The sequence below is a fragment of the Eurosta solidaginis genome, chromosome 3 (assembly GCF_040869045.1).
Source record: "Eurosta solidaginis isolate ZX-2024a chromosome 3, ASM4086904v1, whole genome shotgun sequence".
In the NCBI taxonomy this organism is placed as follows: domain Eukaryota; kingdom Metazoa; phylum Arthropoda; class Insecta; order Diptera; family Tephritidae; genus Eurosta; species Eurosta solidaginis.
In genome coordinates, this window is record NC_090321.1 from 82388164 (window position 1) to 82405246 (window position 17083).

Consider the following 17083-nt stretch of genomic DNA (forward strand, 5'->3'; position numbering starts at 1 on the left):
TAACCATGTAGGAAAATGAACCGAGGGAAACCCTGGAATGTGTTTGTATGACATGTGTATCAAATGAAAGGCATCAAAGAGTATTTTATGAGGGAGTGGACCATAGTTCTATAGGTGAACGCCATTTGGGGATATAGCCATAAAGGTGGATCAGGGTTGACTCTAGAATGCGTTTGTACGATATGGGTATCAAATGAAAGGTGTTAATGAGTATTTTAAAAGGGAGTAATCCTTAGTTCCATAGGTGGACGCCGTTTCGAGATATCGCCATAAAGATGGACCAGGGGTGACCCTAGAATTTGTTTGTACAATGTGGGTATCAAAAGAAAGGTGTTAATGAGCATTTTAAAAGGGAGTGATGCTTAGTTCCACAGGTGGACGCCGTTTCGAGATATCGCCATAAAGTTGGACCAGGTGTGACCCTAGAATTTGTTTGTACGATATGGGCATCAAACGAAAGGTGTTAATGAGTATTCTAAAAGGGAGTGGGCCTTAGTTCTATAGGTGGACGCCGTTTCGAAATATCGCCATAAAGGTGGACCAGGGGTGACTCTAGAATGTGTTTGTATGATATGGGTATCAAATTAAAGGTATTAATTAGGGTTTTAAAAGGGAGTGGTGGTTGTTGTATAGGTGGTCGCATTTTCGAGATAACGCCATAAAGGTGGACCAGGGGAGACCCTAGAATTTGTTTGTACAATGTGGGTATCAAAAGAAAGGTGTTAATGAGCATTTTAAAAGGGAGTGATGCTTAGTTCCACAGGTGGACGCCGTTTCGAGATATCGCCATAAAGTTGGACCAGGTGTGACCCTAGAATTTGTTTGTACGATATGGGCATCAAACGAAAGGTGCTAATGAGTATTTTAAAAGGGAGGGGCCTTAGTTCTATAGGTGGACGCCTTTTCGAGGTATCGCAATAAAGGTGGACCAGGGGTGACTCTAGACTTTGTTTGTACGATATGGGTATCAAATGAAAGGTGTTAATGAGTATTTTTAAAAGGGAGTGGGCCTTCGTTCTATAGGTGTTCGCCTTTTCGAGATATCGCCATACAGGTGGACCAGGGGTGATTTTAGAATATGTTTGTACGATATGGGTATCAAATTAAAGGTATTAATGAGAGTTTTAAAAGGGAGTGGTGGTAGTTGTATATGTGAAGGCGTTTTCCAGATATCGACCAAAATGTGGACCAGGGTGGCCCAGAACGTCATCTGTTGGATACCGCTAATTTATTTATATATGTAATACCTGCCAAGATTTTAAGGGTTTTTATTTCGCCCTGCAGAACTTTTTCATTTTCTTCTACTTAATATGGTAGGTGTCACAACCATTTTATAAAGTTTTTTCTAAAGTTATATTTCGCGTCAATAAACCAATCCAATTACCTCACCATTTTTCATCCCTTTTTTCGTATTTGGTATAGAATTATGGCATTTTTTTCATTTTTCGTAATTTTCGATATCGAAAAAATGGGTGTGGTCATTGTCGCATGTCGTTCATTTTTCATACCAAGATAAAGTGAGTTCAAGTAAGTACGTGAACTAAGTTCATTAAATATATGTCGATTTTTGCTCAAGTTATCGTGTTAAAGGCCATGCGGAAGGACAGACGAACGACTGTGTATAAAAACTGAGCGTGGCATCAACCGATTTCCCCCGTTTTCACAGAATACAGTTATCATCATAAAATCTATGCCCCTACCAAATTTCAAAAGGATTGGTTAATTTTTGTTCGACTTATGGCGGTAAAAGTATCCTAGAAAAATTAAATGAAAAAGGGCGGAGCCACGCCCATTTTGAAATTTTCTTTTATTTTTGTATTTTGTTGCACCATATCATTACTGGAGTTGAATGTTGACATAATTTACTTATATACTGTAAAGATATAAAATTTTTTGTTAAAATTTTACTTTAAAAAAAATTTTTTTTTAAAGTGGGCTTGGTCCTTCTCTGATTTTGCTAATTTTTATTAGGCGTACATATAGTAATAGGGGTAACGTCCCTGCCAAATTTCATCATGATATCTTCAACGACTGACAAATTACAGCTTGCAAATTTTTAAATTTCCTTCTCTTAAACGTGGGCGGTTCCAGGCCCATTGTCCAAAATTTTACTAATTTTCTATTCTGCGTCATAAATTCAACTCATCTGCCAAGTTTCGTCGCTTTATCTGTCTTTGGTAATGAATTATCGCACTTTTTCAGTTTTTCGAAATTTTCGATATCGAAAAAGTGGGCGTGTTTATAGTCCGATATCGTTCATTTTAAATAGCGATCTGAGATGAGTACTCAGGAACCTACATACTGAATTTCATCAAGATACCTCAAAATTTACTCAAGTTATCGTGTTAACGGACGGACGAACGGACGGACGGACATGGCTCAATCAAATTTTTTTTCGATCCTGATTATTTTGATATATGGAAGTCTATATCTATCTCGATTCCTTTATATATGTACAACCAACCATTATCCAATCAAACTTAATATACTCTGTGAGCTCTGCTCAACTGAGTATAAAACAAGTAAGGAAGGTTAAGTTCGGGTGTAACCGAATATTACATACTCAGTTGAGAGCTATGGTGACAAAATAAGGAAAAATAACCATGTAGGAAAATGAACCGAGGGACACCCTGGAATGTGTTTGTATGACTTGCGTATCAAATGAAAGGCATTAAAGAGTATTTTAAGAGGAAGTGGGCCATAGATCTATAGATGGACGTCATTTAGGGATATCGCCATAAAGGTGGACCAGGCCTGACTCGAGAATTTTTTTGTACGATATGAGTATAAAATGAAATGTGTTAATGATAATTTTAAAAGGGAGTGTGCCTAAGTTCTATAGATGTACGCCTTTTCGAGATATCGCCATATAGATGGACCAGGGGTGACTCTAGAATTTGTTTGTAGGATATGAGTATCAAATGAAAGGTGTTAATGTGTATTTTAGGAGGACGTGGGCCTTAGTTCTATATGTGGACGCCTTTTCGAGATATCGCCATAAACGTGGACCAGGGGTGACTCTGGAATTTGTTTGTACTATATGGGTATCAAATGAAAGGTGTTAATGAGTATTTTAAAAGGGAGTGGGCCTAAGTTCTATAGGTGGACGCATTTCGGAATATCGTTATAAAAGTGGACCTGGGTGGACTCTAGAATGCGTTTGTACAATATGGGTGTCAAACGAAAAGTGTAATAAGTGTTTTAAAAGGGAGTGGGCCTTTGTTCTATGGGTGGACGCCTTTTCGGGATATCGCCATAAACGTGGACCAGGGGTGACTCTAGAATGCGTTTGTACAATATGGGTATCAAATGAAAGGTGCTAATGAGTATTTTAAAAGGGTGTGGGCCTTAGTTCTATAGGTGGACGCCTTTTCGAGATATCGCCATAAAGGTGGACCAGGGTTGACTCTAGAATTTGTTTGTACGATATGGGTATCAAATGAAAGGTGTTAATGAGTATTTTAAAAGGGAGTGGGCCTTAGTTCTATAGGTGGATGCCCTTTCGAGATATCGCCACAAAGGTGGGCCAGGCTTGACTCTAGAATTTTTGTGTACGTTATGGGTATCAAATGAAAGGTATTAATGAGTATTTTAAAAGGGTGTGGGCCTTAGTTCTATAGGTGGACGCCTTTTCGAGATATCGCCATAAAGGTGGACCAGGGTTGACTCTAGAATTTGTTTGTACGATATGGGTATCAAAAGAAAGGTGTTAATGAGTATTTTAAAAGGGAGTGGGCCTTAGTTCTATAGGTGGATGCCCTTTCGAGATATCGCCATAAAGGTGGACCAGGGGTGACACTAGAATTTGTTTGTAGGATATGAGTATCAAACGAAATGTGCTAATGTGTATTTTAAGAGGGTGTGGGCCTTAGTTCTATATGTGGACGCCTTTTCGAGATATCGCCATAAACGTGGACCAGAGGTGACTCTATAATTTGTTTTTACTATATGGGTATCAAATGAAAGGTGTTAATGAGTATTTTAAAAGGGAGTGGGCCTAAGTTCTATAGGTGGACGCATTTCGGAATATCGTTATAAAAGTGGACCTGGGTGGACTCTAGAATGCGTTTGTACAATATGGGTGTCAAACGAAAAGTGTAATAAGTGTTTTAAAAGGGAGTGGGCCTTTGTTGTATGGGTGGACGCCTTTTCGGGATATCGCCAGAAACGTGGACCAGGGGTGACTCTAGAATGCGTTTGTACAATAAGGGTATCAAATGAAAGGTGCTAATGAGTATTTTTAAAGGGTGTGGGTCTTAGTTGTATAGGTGGACGCCTTTTCGAGATATCGCCATAAAGGTGGACCAGGGGTGACACTAGAATTTGTTTGTACGATATGGGTATCAAATGAAAGGTGTTAATGAGTATTTTAAAAGGGCGTGGGTCTTAGTTCTATAGGTGGACGCCTTTTCGAGATATCTCCATAAAAGTAGACCAGGGGTGACTCTAGAATTTGTTTGTACGATATGGGTATCAAATGAAAGGTGTTAATGAGTATTTTAAAAGGGAGTGGGCCATAGTTCTATAGGTGGATGCCCTTTCGAGATATCGCCATAAAGGTGGACCAGGGGTGACACTAGAATTTGTTTGTACGATATGGGTATCAAATGAAAGGTGTTAATGAGTATTTTAAAAGGGCGTGGGTCTTAGTTCTATAGGTGGACGCCTTTTCGATATATCTCCATAAAAGTAGACCAGGGGTGACTCTAGAATTTGTTTGTACGATATGGGTATCAAATGAAAGGTGTTAATGAGTATTTTAAAAGGGAGTGGGCCTTAGTTCTATAGGTGGATTCCCTTTCGAGATATCGCCATAAAGGTGGGCCAGGGGTGACTCTAGAATTTTTGTGTACGTTATGGGTATCAAATGAAAGGTATTAATGAGTATTTTAAAAGGGTGTGGGCCTTAGTTCTATAGGTGGACGCCTTTTCGAGATATCGCCATAAAGGTGGACCAGGGGTGACTCTAGAATTTGTTTGTACGATATGGGTATGAAATGAAAGGTGTTAATGAGTATTTTAAAAGGGCGTGGGTCTTAGTTCTATAGGTGGACGCCTTTTCGAGATATCTCCATAAAAGTAGACCAGGGGTGACTCTAGAATTTGTGTGTACGATATGGGTATCAAATGAAAGGTGTTAATGAGTATTTTAAAAGGGAGTGGGCCTTAGTTCTATAGGTGGATGCCCTTTCGAGATATCGCCATAAAGGTGGGCCAGGGGTGACTCTAGAATTTTTGTGTACGTTATGGGTATCAAATGAAAGGTATTAATGAGTATTTTAAAAGGGCGTGGGTCTTAGTTCTATAGGTGGACGCCTTTTCGAGATATCTCCATAAAAGTAGACCAGGGGTGACTCTAGAATTTGTTTGTACGTTATGTGTATCAAATGAAAGGTGTTAATGAGTATTTTAAAAGGGCGTGGGCCTTAGTTCTATAGGTGGACGCCTTTTCGAGATATCGGCATAAAGGTGGACCAGGGGTGACTCTAGAATTTGTTTGTACGATACGGGTATCAAATGAAATGTGTTAATGATAATTTTAAAAGGGAGTGGGTCTAAGTTCTATAGGTGGACGTCTTTTCGAGATATCGCCATAAAGGTGGACCAGGGGTGACTCTAGAATTTATTTTGTACGATATGGGTATCAAATAAAAGGTATTAATGAGTATTTTAAAAGAGCGTGGGCCTAAGTTCTATAGATGTACGCCTTTTCGAGATATCGCCATAAAGATGGACCAGGGGTGACTCTAGAATTTGTTTGTAGGATATGAGTATCAAATGAAAGGTGTTAATGTGTATTTTAAGAGGGCGTGGGCCTTAGTTCTATATGTGGACACCTTTTCGAGATATCGCCATAAACGTGGACCAGAGGTGACTCTAGAATTTGTTTGTACTATATGGGTATCAAATGAAAGGTGTTAATGAGTATTTTAAAAGGGAGTGGGCCTAAGTTCTATATGTGGACGCCTTTTCGAGATATCGCCATAAACGTGGACCAGGGGTGACTCTAGAATGTGTTTGTACGATATGGGTATCAAATTAAAGGTATTAATGAGGGTTTTAAAAGGGAGTGGCCCTTAGTTGTATATGTGAAGGCGTTTTCGAGATATCGACCAAAATGTGGACCAGGGTGATACGTCATCTGTCGGGTACAGCTAATTTATTTATATATGTAATACCACGTACAGTATTCCTTCCAAGATTCCAAGGGCTTTTGATTTCACCCTGCAAAACTTTTTCATTTTCTTCTACTTAATATGGCAGGTGTCACACCCATTTTACCAAGTTTTTTTCTAAAGTTATATTTTGCATCAATAGACCAATACAATTACAGTGTTTCATTCCTTTTTTCGTATTTGGTATATAATTTTGTAATTTTTTTCATTTTTCGTAATTTTCGATATCGAAAAAGTGGTCGGATTTCGGCCATTTCTTACACCAATACAAAGTGAGTTCAGATAAGTACGTGAACTGAGTTTAGTAAAGATATATCGATTTTTGCTCAAGTTATCGTGTTAAAGGCCGAGCGGAAGGACAGGCGGTCGACTGTGTATAAAAACTGGGCGTCGCTTCAACCGATTTCGCCCTTTTTTACAGAAAACAGTTATCGTCCTAGGAGCTAAGCTTCTACCAAATTTCACAAGGATTGGTTAATTTTTTTTCGACTTATGGCATTAAAAGCATCCTAGACAAATTAAATGAAAAAGGGCGGAGCCACGCCCATTTTGAAATTTTATTTTATTTTTGTATTTTGTTGCACCATATCATTACTGGAGTTGAATGTTGGCATAATTTACTTATATGCTGTAAAGATATTAACTTTTCTTTTAAAATTTGAATTTAAAAAAAATTTTTTTTAAAAAGTGGGCGTAGTCGTTCTCAGATTTAGCTAATTTTTATCAAGCAGACATAAAGTAATAAGAGTAACGTTCCTGCCAAATTTCATCATGATATCTTCAACGACTGCCAAATTACAGCTTGCAAAACTTCTAAATTACCTTCATTTAAAAGTGGGCGGTGCCACGCCCATTCCCCAAAATTTTACTAGTTTTCTATTCTGCGTCATAAGCTCAACTCACCTACCAAGTTTCATCGCTTAATGCGTGTTTGGTAATGAATTATCGCACTTTTTCGATTTTTCGAAATTTTCGATATCGAAAAAGTGGGCGTGGTTATTGTCCGATATCGTTCATTTTAAATAGTGATCTGAGATGAGACCGACGGACGGACGGACGGACTTGGCTCAATCGAATTTTTTTTCGATACTGATGATTTTGATATATGGAAGTCTATATCTATCTCGATTCCTTTATACCTGTACAACCAACCGTTATGCAATCAAAGTTAATATACTCTGTGAGCTCTGCTCAACTGAGCATAAAAAGGAACTAAAAGCAACTGAGTTTGCAAGCAGATAAGTAAAATGTGTATGTTTGTACAATTGTCGTAATTAGGTATGTACATATATTCAAATTTTTTTTTCTTTCTTTCCTGATCTTCTGTTTTCTCAAGATCAGTGAATCGATCTCAATACATGTTCATACATATGTACGCTGATATAAACATAAATACCAAATTCTTTAATTGCACTCACCGGTCTCTCGTTCTCCAACGGCGCCGCTGCAGTTGAGTAGATACCTGTGCTGAAAGGGGAAAAAAAAACTCAAACATACATTTGTCACTCAATTACTCAGCAAGATCACTCGATGGTGATCTTGGAGAATCTTTTAGTTCAGAGCCGGCCACACAAATACTAAAACAATTGCATAATTGTGTGTAAAAAATGAGTGACAACTCCCCACAGTGTGCTAAAAGAAAATGTGGACTGTGAAGTTCGAAATTAAAAAGGAGTATGCTTATTTGATTTCAAGCTAATCCTAACAATATTTACTTATATTCATATAACTAAGAACGCGGGGGTCGGGCTAGCCAGATAAAACTTTTTTATAAAAGAAGGTATGGTGTTTCTTCAATGCAAAGTTTACTTAAAAAAATCACTTTTTCATTAAGAATGAACTATAAAACAAAGTAAATGTAAAGATAGAAATATATATTTTCAAAACATAAAGTTATTCAATAAAAAAAACGTATAAAAATTAATAAAACTAAGTAGAACGTACAAAAAGGTACTTATATTGAATTGTCAATATTCATTAATAATTAATTAATTATTATTAATTATTAATATTAAAATTGTCAATATTAATATGTATGTTCAAAGGAACTTAATAATACTAACTAAAACGTATTAAAAGTCACTTTAACCTTGCAGTATATTGTTTTTATTATGTGCCCAAAAAGTAGCATGGACATTTCCTTTTGCATTCACTGTTGATTTTAGTGAGTGACAAGCGAAAGCAAATGATCGTGATCGCACATCGTTAGCGTCTGTGTGAAAATACGAACTCAAATTGCACAATGTGCAACTTTTGGCCGGCTCTGGTTTAGTTGGTAGTATGAAATCTTTAGTTGTGGTGGCGATGTAAAAGAACGAATGTGCATAAAAAAAGAATACTAGTTAAAGGGACAGCTGTTGCCCACTTGCACAGCTAGAAACCGGGTTTTGGTGCCGATGAAAAGCAGGGTAATTTACCAAATCTTAATTTGGCAAAAATTTAGGTGGCCAAAAACTTAAGCAAATTGGGGTGTTGTTGTTCTAAATCAAAGAAGCCACATTGGCTTGTGAAGCTAGGGAAGGATTTCCATGAAGTTCTGAGAAAGGCAAGGAGGAGCTAAAATTGAAAGCAAATGCAAAGAAAAGCAAAATTTATAGGAAAGATCGGGAGGATTCGAATTCTAATAACAAATGTCAAAAAAAGGAACCAAGTTGAAAAAAAATGTAACCCAAAGGAAATGAAATGAGCATAATGCATAGGTAAAAAAGTGAAATTAATAGAATTATGAAAGATGGAATAACAGAATTTATGTCGTAAAAACTAAGAAAAATAAAAGGTGAATATATATAAAAAAAAAAACTGAAAACTTGTAGGCAAGCATGGAAATTTATGCCCCTAGCATTTACAAGTGCGTTATAGGCAAAAAGAAATGTAAAATTGTGTATGACTAATTTTAAACCCAAAAAGGTAAAACTAAAAGTTGAAGTATAACTGATGTACACCCCATATGCACCTTAAACCCTCTTTACCCTTTACTCTCGGTTTATGAACATTAGAGATTATGCACAAAATCACAACAATGTACGTATAAATACAAAATCAAAAAAATTTCAATTTAATTGTTGTTGTTGTTGACCTTTGATGGCTGCTGCGATTGTCTCAAAAATGTTGCTGAAAATGTCGTAGTGGTTGTTGCTGCGTTTTTTGACCAGGTGGATATAGCATAAAGATGGGTTAACTGGGTTCGTTTTGATTGTGTTGCCGGTGGGTTTTGTGAGTGTTGTTGTTGCTTTAACCAAAATTCGTTGTAATTGTTGCTGTTGTTGAGGTCGGTTTATTGGCAATAAGAAGTGTTATTGGAGCGGTTTGCGTCAGTATAACATCGATGTACGCTGCCAAATCATAGAGTTGGGGTTGTTGCTGTGGTGCGTGGCCGAAATGGCTGGCCCAGTGGGTGCTACCAACTAGCAGGGTGACTTAGAATTATGAGAAAAGAATAAAAAACCCAAACTGTACTAAGTAAAATATATGTCGAGCTTTAAAAAATCATCAACCATATTTATGCATACATTTCTTGTTTGCATGCTCATATACTCCCCTTACATACATACATATATTTGTACGTAGGCTTATGCTTGCAATTTTGATTTGGGCTTGCTTGGGAGATGGACTAAGTTAATGTCCCAGCTCCCGTCGAGCACGCCTAGGAAAACAAACAAAAACTGGAGGTGGACTTGCCTGGATCTGGCTGGCTGATTAACGCCTTTTTGTGAGGGTTTGGTTGATTCGGCGATACATATGCCGAAACTATACTCTACGGCGCAGCGCGCACAATTTAAGAAAACTTCTTTTTTTTCCAAACTGGTAACTTTGCGGTTTAATTCGCGCACTTTTTAAATATTCACTTTTTTGACAACCACCACTGAACACTGTTAAAAATGTACTTTTGGCCCGTTGCCTAACGTTCTGCCTTTTTATCTCTACCGCCGTGGTAAGGAAAGTTACCCAAAACGGATAGTTTTAACACATACAAGCTTTTTACTTTCGGATTTTCCGGACCTTCCTTTATGCATTTATACAATCATACATTCACACATTTGTACGTTCACACAAAATAACACCTACACAGATATATTTCGTTCGTGCCCTCACCGCAATGTAGCTATACCTTTGGCAACATTGTTGCAGCTGTTGCCGTTGTTGCCTGATGCCGAAGCGACTCTTCCTCTGCAACAATGCTGTCATAGCGGAGTGTAGATACGTTCTTCGCAACATTGCGGCTGAGGCATGAACCTAGACACACTACACACAGATACGGACACACGCTACCATTCACTCAAACCAGTACCTATGGTGAAAGGCTGTCGTTACAACACGGAGGCGGACAGTTGGTAAGGAGAAAGCATCAACTGCTTTGCAAAATACGGTCGGTTGGGCGCTTACCTTCAGACCGGAATTTAACCCAATTTAATGGGTGGTGATCCCGCTTACAGTGCCAATAATCCTGGAATCAGCCTACTTAATGTAACATTTAAGATTCTATCAAGTTACTGTGTGAAAGACACCCATAGTCAACGAACTGATTAGAGCTTATCAGTGCGGCTTAAACCCAACTAAATCCACAATAAGAAGACTCACGTTAAAATAATCGACACTCACCATCTTTTTGTCAACTTTGTAGCAACCTTTGACAGCCCGAAAATAAGTTGCTTGTATGCTGCAAACACTTGTGGTACAATCTTTTATAAGAGGGAACAATTACTGCCCTCTCTGATGAAGTTAAAGGGAAAAACGTGAGTCTTGCGGTAAATGGGGACAAGACGGAGTATCGGCGCATTCGAGGCTTAGCAGACGATTCACTGCTGATGGTTATAAAATCGCGACTGAAGGATTTCGTCTATTTGGGAATCAGCATTAAACGAAAAAATTCGATATTATACAAATGGACGAAGAGGCTCTAGTCAATAAAGTATTCAGCATTTTATAACACAGTTTGGAAGCAGAAGAAGGAGGATACTTCTACTGAGCTGGGAGAGGCAGCTGGAGGAAGATTGAACCTCCTTTTGTGATCCCAATCGGCGACAGTTACCACAAAATAGGGATAGCTGGCGTAAACGAAATGTTTGATAAATAATAAATCGGTAATCCTCAGGTTTCTTGCTGTCTCCAAGAGAAAGGTATGATGAACCTAATATCTGAGTAGCATATATGATTTTTTTACACAACTTTTTCGTTTGGTGAAAATGGAATATGTGCCAAATACGTAAGTATTTGATGGAATTTGAAATTCGTCACGGGTGGGACATTTGCACGCAATATTTAATTTTTGTTGATTCAGGTTCTAAAGGAGAGGTTGAGACAGTTAACATTGAAAAGTACTGTTATGTTAAAGAAAATTTCGCAATATCTTAGTATATATGCAAATTATAGACGCTATCCACTAGTGAAGTTACAAATTATAAAAACTGTGGAAATATATGGAAGTAGCTTGTTTTGTTGGAATACTTTTAGACAAATGATAAGGGAATCCAATTTTATTAAAGTAATTAATTTTTCTTAAATGATTTCATTGCAATAACATAAAGCTAAGTGTCACGGGTGGGACATGTTTCAATCAAACACGTTGAAGGATTTCAAAAAATGGTTCGCGTATTGGAATCACTTCATGGGCTAAACAAATTTGATTTATGGAAAGTTTTAAGAATTGTCGCTCTCTATGGCTTTGACTCAGATCCAAGGGCCATGAAAAAGCCTACTTCATGGATGTTCTATTTTGATCAAAATTTCTACTGGACGTTCTAAGCTGATATCTCTTTTTGGATTATTAGGTTTATTAGCAATGCCTACTCATTTCTAACAACAGTTTATGTATACTTGTTACGGGTGGGACAAAACTAACACTTTTCAAAAGATCTGATAATAAGAGTATGGGGCTTATAAAATTTGATAATTAATTCAGCTCCATCAACAAGGATGAGTGAATGCAGTTATTTTTCTTATTAATCACTCGAGTGTTAAATCAGAAATTTTTTGACAGCTTTTTCAAAACAAGATTTTTCTACATAATTGAAAAAGTTCAATCAGCACTTTACTTCAAGAGGAAAAAAAAAGATGTTGAATATGCATTCTACTCATAGAAATAAGTTGAATCTTTACGCCGTTTCTTGCCAAAATGCGAAAAACCAAACGTGCTACTTACTCTTACTTAGAATGAGAGTAGAGAAGCTAGTAGAGCTGCTGTTGCCATACGAGCGCGAGAGAAATCCAATCGACGCTTGCAAGAACACTGGTACAACAGCACAATACGAAAGTTGACCAGGGAACTAATTGCTGAACTGAACCACTGGTTGAAGCGACACATGAAGAGGTGGATTTTGACTTTACTCAATTTCTAACCGGCCACGGATACTTCCCTAAATATCGCCACAGAATGGGCAATGTTGAAAACTCGGATTGTCTTTACTGTAGGAAATTAGGCGATGTACGCCACACCTTCTTCGAGTACTTCGCCGAAAAGTGAAGTAGAAGAGGTACTTGGTGACTTATCTCCGCGTAGTGTTATCAATAACATGATCTGCCGATATTTGAGGCATATACTTCTTAGTAAACGTAAAGATAGATGCCTAGCCCATTAGCGTACGGGTAGCCATGGACCTCACGTAGCGCACACCTTCAAGGAGGAAGGGAGTCCTATACTTCGTGAGCCTCTTAGTGTGGCTTAAATATCCCAGTCAGTGAATAGGGCATTTCCTCCTTCGATGAAACTAAAAAAAAAAAAATTTATTACTTAGATGTGTGTTTACAATAGGCTAAACAAAGCCAGCTTTGTGACCCTAAAGTTAAGTTATTTCACTTCTTTAAGTCTAAAGATGGTTGATGAAAAAATAGAAATTCACAATGAGTCCAAAAAAAAAAAAAAAACAAATAAAAAACACTTTCAATAGCCTGCTACTCACGTTTCCCATACTAACTTCATTTGCTTTTTAATTTCCTAGAAACCATTGGTAACTAATTTTATCATACACTTTCATTTCCATCTTCATCTATCTCCAACTCTTACTCACTGTGTTTTAAACACACATGGCTATCCAACACCCGCATAATCGTTTGACTTTATCCCACTCTACTATTTTCATGCATTGTTCTTTCATGTGCTTTCTGTTTGTATTATTTCTCTACTTATGTTTATTTTTCTTTTCAAGTGCTTTTCTGGCTCACTCTTCTTCACTTACTTATCGAGTTCTCTTAATTTTTTTCTTGTTTGTATATTTACAGGACGACCGCAACCAAAAGTTACATGGTGGCATGGAAACAAAGAGATCGACCAATCATTTCACCCGCTGTCAGATCGACGTGTTGGCAATATTCTAACGCTTGGCAAACTGTCACGTGAAAATCTACACATGCAACTTACCTGTCAGGCGTCCAACAACAATCTGACTACTCCAATTACTAGCACTGTCACACTCGACTTGAATTGTAAGTGATGATATGGTTACATAGTACTACTAGATCCTGAACAAACAAACACATATATATACTGGCATATAAACATTTTACATACGTACATACAGACAGGCATGCATTTCATATATACACGGATGAGAATTTTTTCAGTATTGCCGTTTTTGTAGACAAATATCCTCAGGTGAAAAAGTGTAGGAAAGACCGTCTGATAGACAAGCATTCATATTTCGGATGTGTACATATGTTTATACATACAGGATATCCCATATATTGCTTTCTTACAGAGGGCAAACGCTAATTTAGTTCATTGTTAAAGTCAAGGCGGCTACACAAAGTTTTGCCAAGGTCTTCGTTATGATACGATATCCTAGCATCACTTTAAAACACTACGCCCGAGCTGCCCTCCTTAACATAGAAGGGGCTTTTAACAACATAGCCATTGTCAAAGCCCTCCAAGGGGCCGGAGTCGACAACCACACCTACATTTGAACTCAATCAAATCTTAAAACAGACTAATATGACCAAATATGGGCTCGGTCACAATGACCCGTAACGTAAGAAGAGAAACACCCTAGAGTCAGTTTCTCTCCCCGCTACTGTGGTTTTTTGGTCTGAAAGAGATACTTCTGGAGCCACAATAGAATGAAGTAACCGTAGTTCCTTTACGGAGTTTAAAGGTTAACCTTCTCTGGAGAACGGATTGGTCAGACGACAACGATTGCACTTACGGGTACAAAATGAACTGCAGCTTGGGTGCAGGTGTTTCCCAAACTCACGCATCATCTTTCAAGTACAGCTACAAGGAAGTATAATTATACCACCATGCCACGACTGTATTATTGTGCCATACAACACAGAGCGAAAAGGCTACATGTGAAAGATCTTGAAGCCCCAGTGGAGATAAAGTGTTGACTCAAGGCTACAAAAATGACAGATCATCCGAAACAGGTGTACTTCGATGTTTCCAAATTCACTGTATACGTTGCTGTTTCGAGTGACAGTAGATAAATAAGAATATCCCACAAGCTGTCAGTCTTTCAGGCATTTAAGTAGTTGTGACGCAAGTAACATAAGTTCGTCGCGAAAATATATATATTTGATAGCCAGGGGGAAAAATGGGTAATAAAAGGGTGATGAGTTTGCATATGAGGGTTGACATCTCACTTAGTTTGGGGGGAAATCAAAAAGGAAATATGAGCTACGTATCATTAATCAATGAGGAAGATCTCATATTGAAGCGAGGGTATGCAAAATTTCAAGTCTTAATATTATTATTAAGCTGGGCCCAGGAAGACTTCTAATATTTTCCAAGAGCACGGGAAACACCTGGTACTCAATTAGGCTATCCGGGTTGGTTGGCAAAAAAAAATCTGGTAACACAACGGACACGTTTGGTCTACGTAATATATTTATTGTCCAACCAGTTTAATGTAACCAAACCTACTTCGAGACAAAAATGCTAAAAGTTCTGTCAAAGCGTTTGGGTCTGTTGAGATTTAATTCTGCTACTTTTGTGCAGGCATATTTAACACAGAGACCCTTTGAGATCCGAAAATATTGAATCCCCGACCTATATTTTAACCTCGACACGCATAATTCAAATTTTCTTTGTACAGGGAAATGTACTCCTCCATAATTGCTGTCGAAATTAAACTCCTTTGACGGAAGGAGAATCCAGGTCATTCTAATACTTAGACTTGACTATTGAAGAAATGAGCACAAACTCTCGTCGCGGGTGTTGTGGAATGCTGACCAAAATAGGTATTTAAGGGATATGCTGATCTTTAGTTTCACTTTGATTGTGCCATTTTCCACAGAGCCCCTAAAATAACCGATATTTTGCGCAACAAACTCTACAGTTGTTGGAATAGCGTTTGAAATGACGCGGCGGACAAAGCAACATCAAAATTTTAGAAACAAGGTTTTGCAATTAGAAGAAAATTGTGGGGTCGCCCCTCGGCCGTGTTTGGCAATCACTCCGAGTGTATTTCTGCCATGAAAAGCTCTCAGTGAAAAACTCATCAGCCTTTCAGATGCCGTTCGGAGTCGGCATAAAACAAGTAGGTCGCGTCCCGCCAATTTGTAGGAAAAATTAAAATGAGTACGACGAAAATTGGAGAGAAGCTCGGCCTAAAATCTCTTCGGAGGTTATCACGCCTTACCTTTTTTTTTTACTTTCAGGTCGACTCGCCTAGCTTATTTATATGTTATTCAAAAGAGTACCACCTAACGTGAAGCAAATACCGATATTGACAATGCAAGGCACATTCCCAGCGGCTTCAGGGCTTGGAATATTTCCGCGGAAGGTGTGCCTGTCGTAAGAGGCAACTAAACTCCAGAAAAAAAAATGATCTAAAGGTTGACAAAAAAATCGTTCGCTAGGCAGTCGGACAAGTTCTAGAAATAGGCGTACCGGATTAATAATCGGAGAGGGGCTGTCCACAGCTGCAACATGTGGATGCGTTTTTTAGGCTACAACCATAATAAAAGTGCAAAATGCGAGTCATCATATTCGTAGAGTAGCCAGTGCATTGCAACTATATTTTTAGCGATTCCGGGAACGTCTAAAACAGTTGCGATTACTTCACTTTTAGGAAACCCGTAAGCCACGAGTGTTACGCTACCAATTCCTTAAAATATCAGCCGACCATAAGTAATGAGAAATTTCTTCTTGAGAAAAGTGTTGGCAAGATTCGATTTATCCAGAAATCTTAAGTTGTTAATAAAAACCACTAAACGAACCTCCCTTTACATATGCATAAAGTTACCTTAGAACGCTTTAGCAGAGTTGAGTTGCGCAATGCTGTGCGAGACATTGAGAAGTATGAATGGCAGAAAAATGTGAAAGAATTATGTAAAGAGTATGAGAAATGTCTGGTGACCATGATTTATTTGCTTTTTTCCTTACTCCAACCAGCATTCTTCACAAGCACGCACACTTGACGTACCTGAGATCGTGCCAATTCCTGCTGGTCGAAATGTTTTTGTGTTTGTATTTATGATGCTCTTATAGCACATAGTACATATGTACACCTGTATGTGTATATGCAAGTTCATATGTATGAGCTATGTGTCGGGGTGTGCGAGTATTGCACATTCATTTGCGGATTTTGGCAGTCAACTTTGTTGAAAATTAAACATAATTTTTCTGTGTTTGTTCGAAGTCAGTGATATTCCTTGTGGAATATATTTTTCATACTCTGAAATTGAGTAATATTAATTATTATACTGTTTACACAGAGTGTAACTAATTTAATACACTTTGGGAGGTCTACAAACTAATGTGAGGTAAAATAAGAAAAAGTGAACTCGAATTAGTTTGACTTTTCTTGAATTAGACACTCAAATGAGTTCTGTTTGGTCAAAGCAGTAGCACGTAATATAAATGTAGGAAGTAAAATGAAGCGTAATTCACAACTGTGCTCTTGCCACAAAAGTTATATTATATCCTTACACTGAACCTACTTTTATGTTAACAACGAGTTCTTCGGCGAGTATGA

The 17083-nt window shown here is 37.9% G+C and overlaps 1 protein-coding gene across 1 annotated transcript in view; it reads left to right on the top strand.

The window, feature by feature from the left end:
- side-VIII (sidestep VIII) overlaps nt 1–17083 on the top strand; it is a 930757-nt gene that overhangs the window by 597262 nt on the left and 316412 nt on the right. The window contains 1 exon segment of the mRNA XM_067772586.1: nt 13392–13595. Within this exon segment, the coding sequence (XP_067628687.1) occupies nt 13392–13595 (204 nt within the window).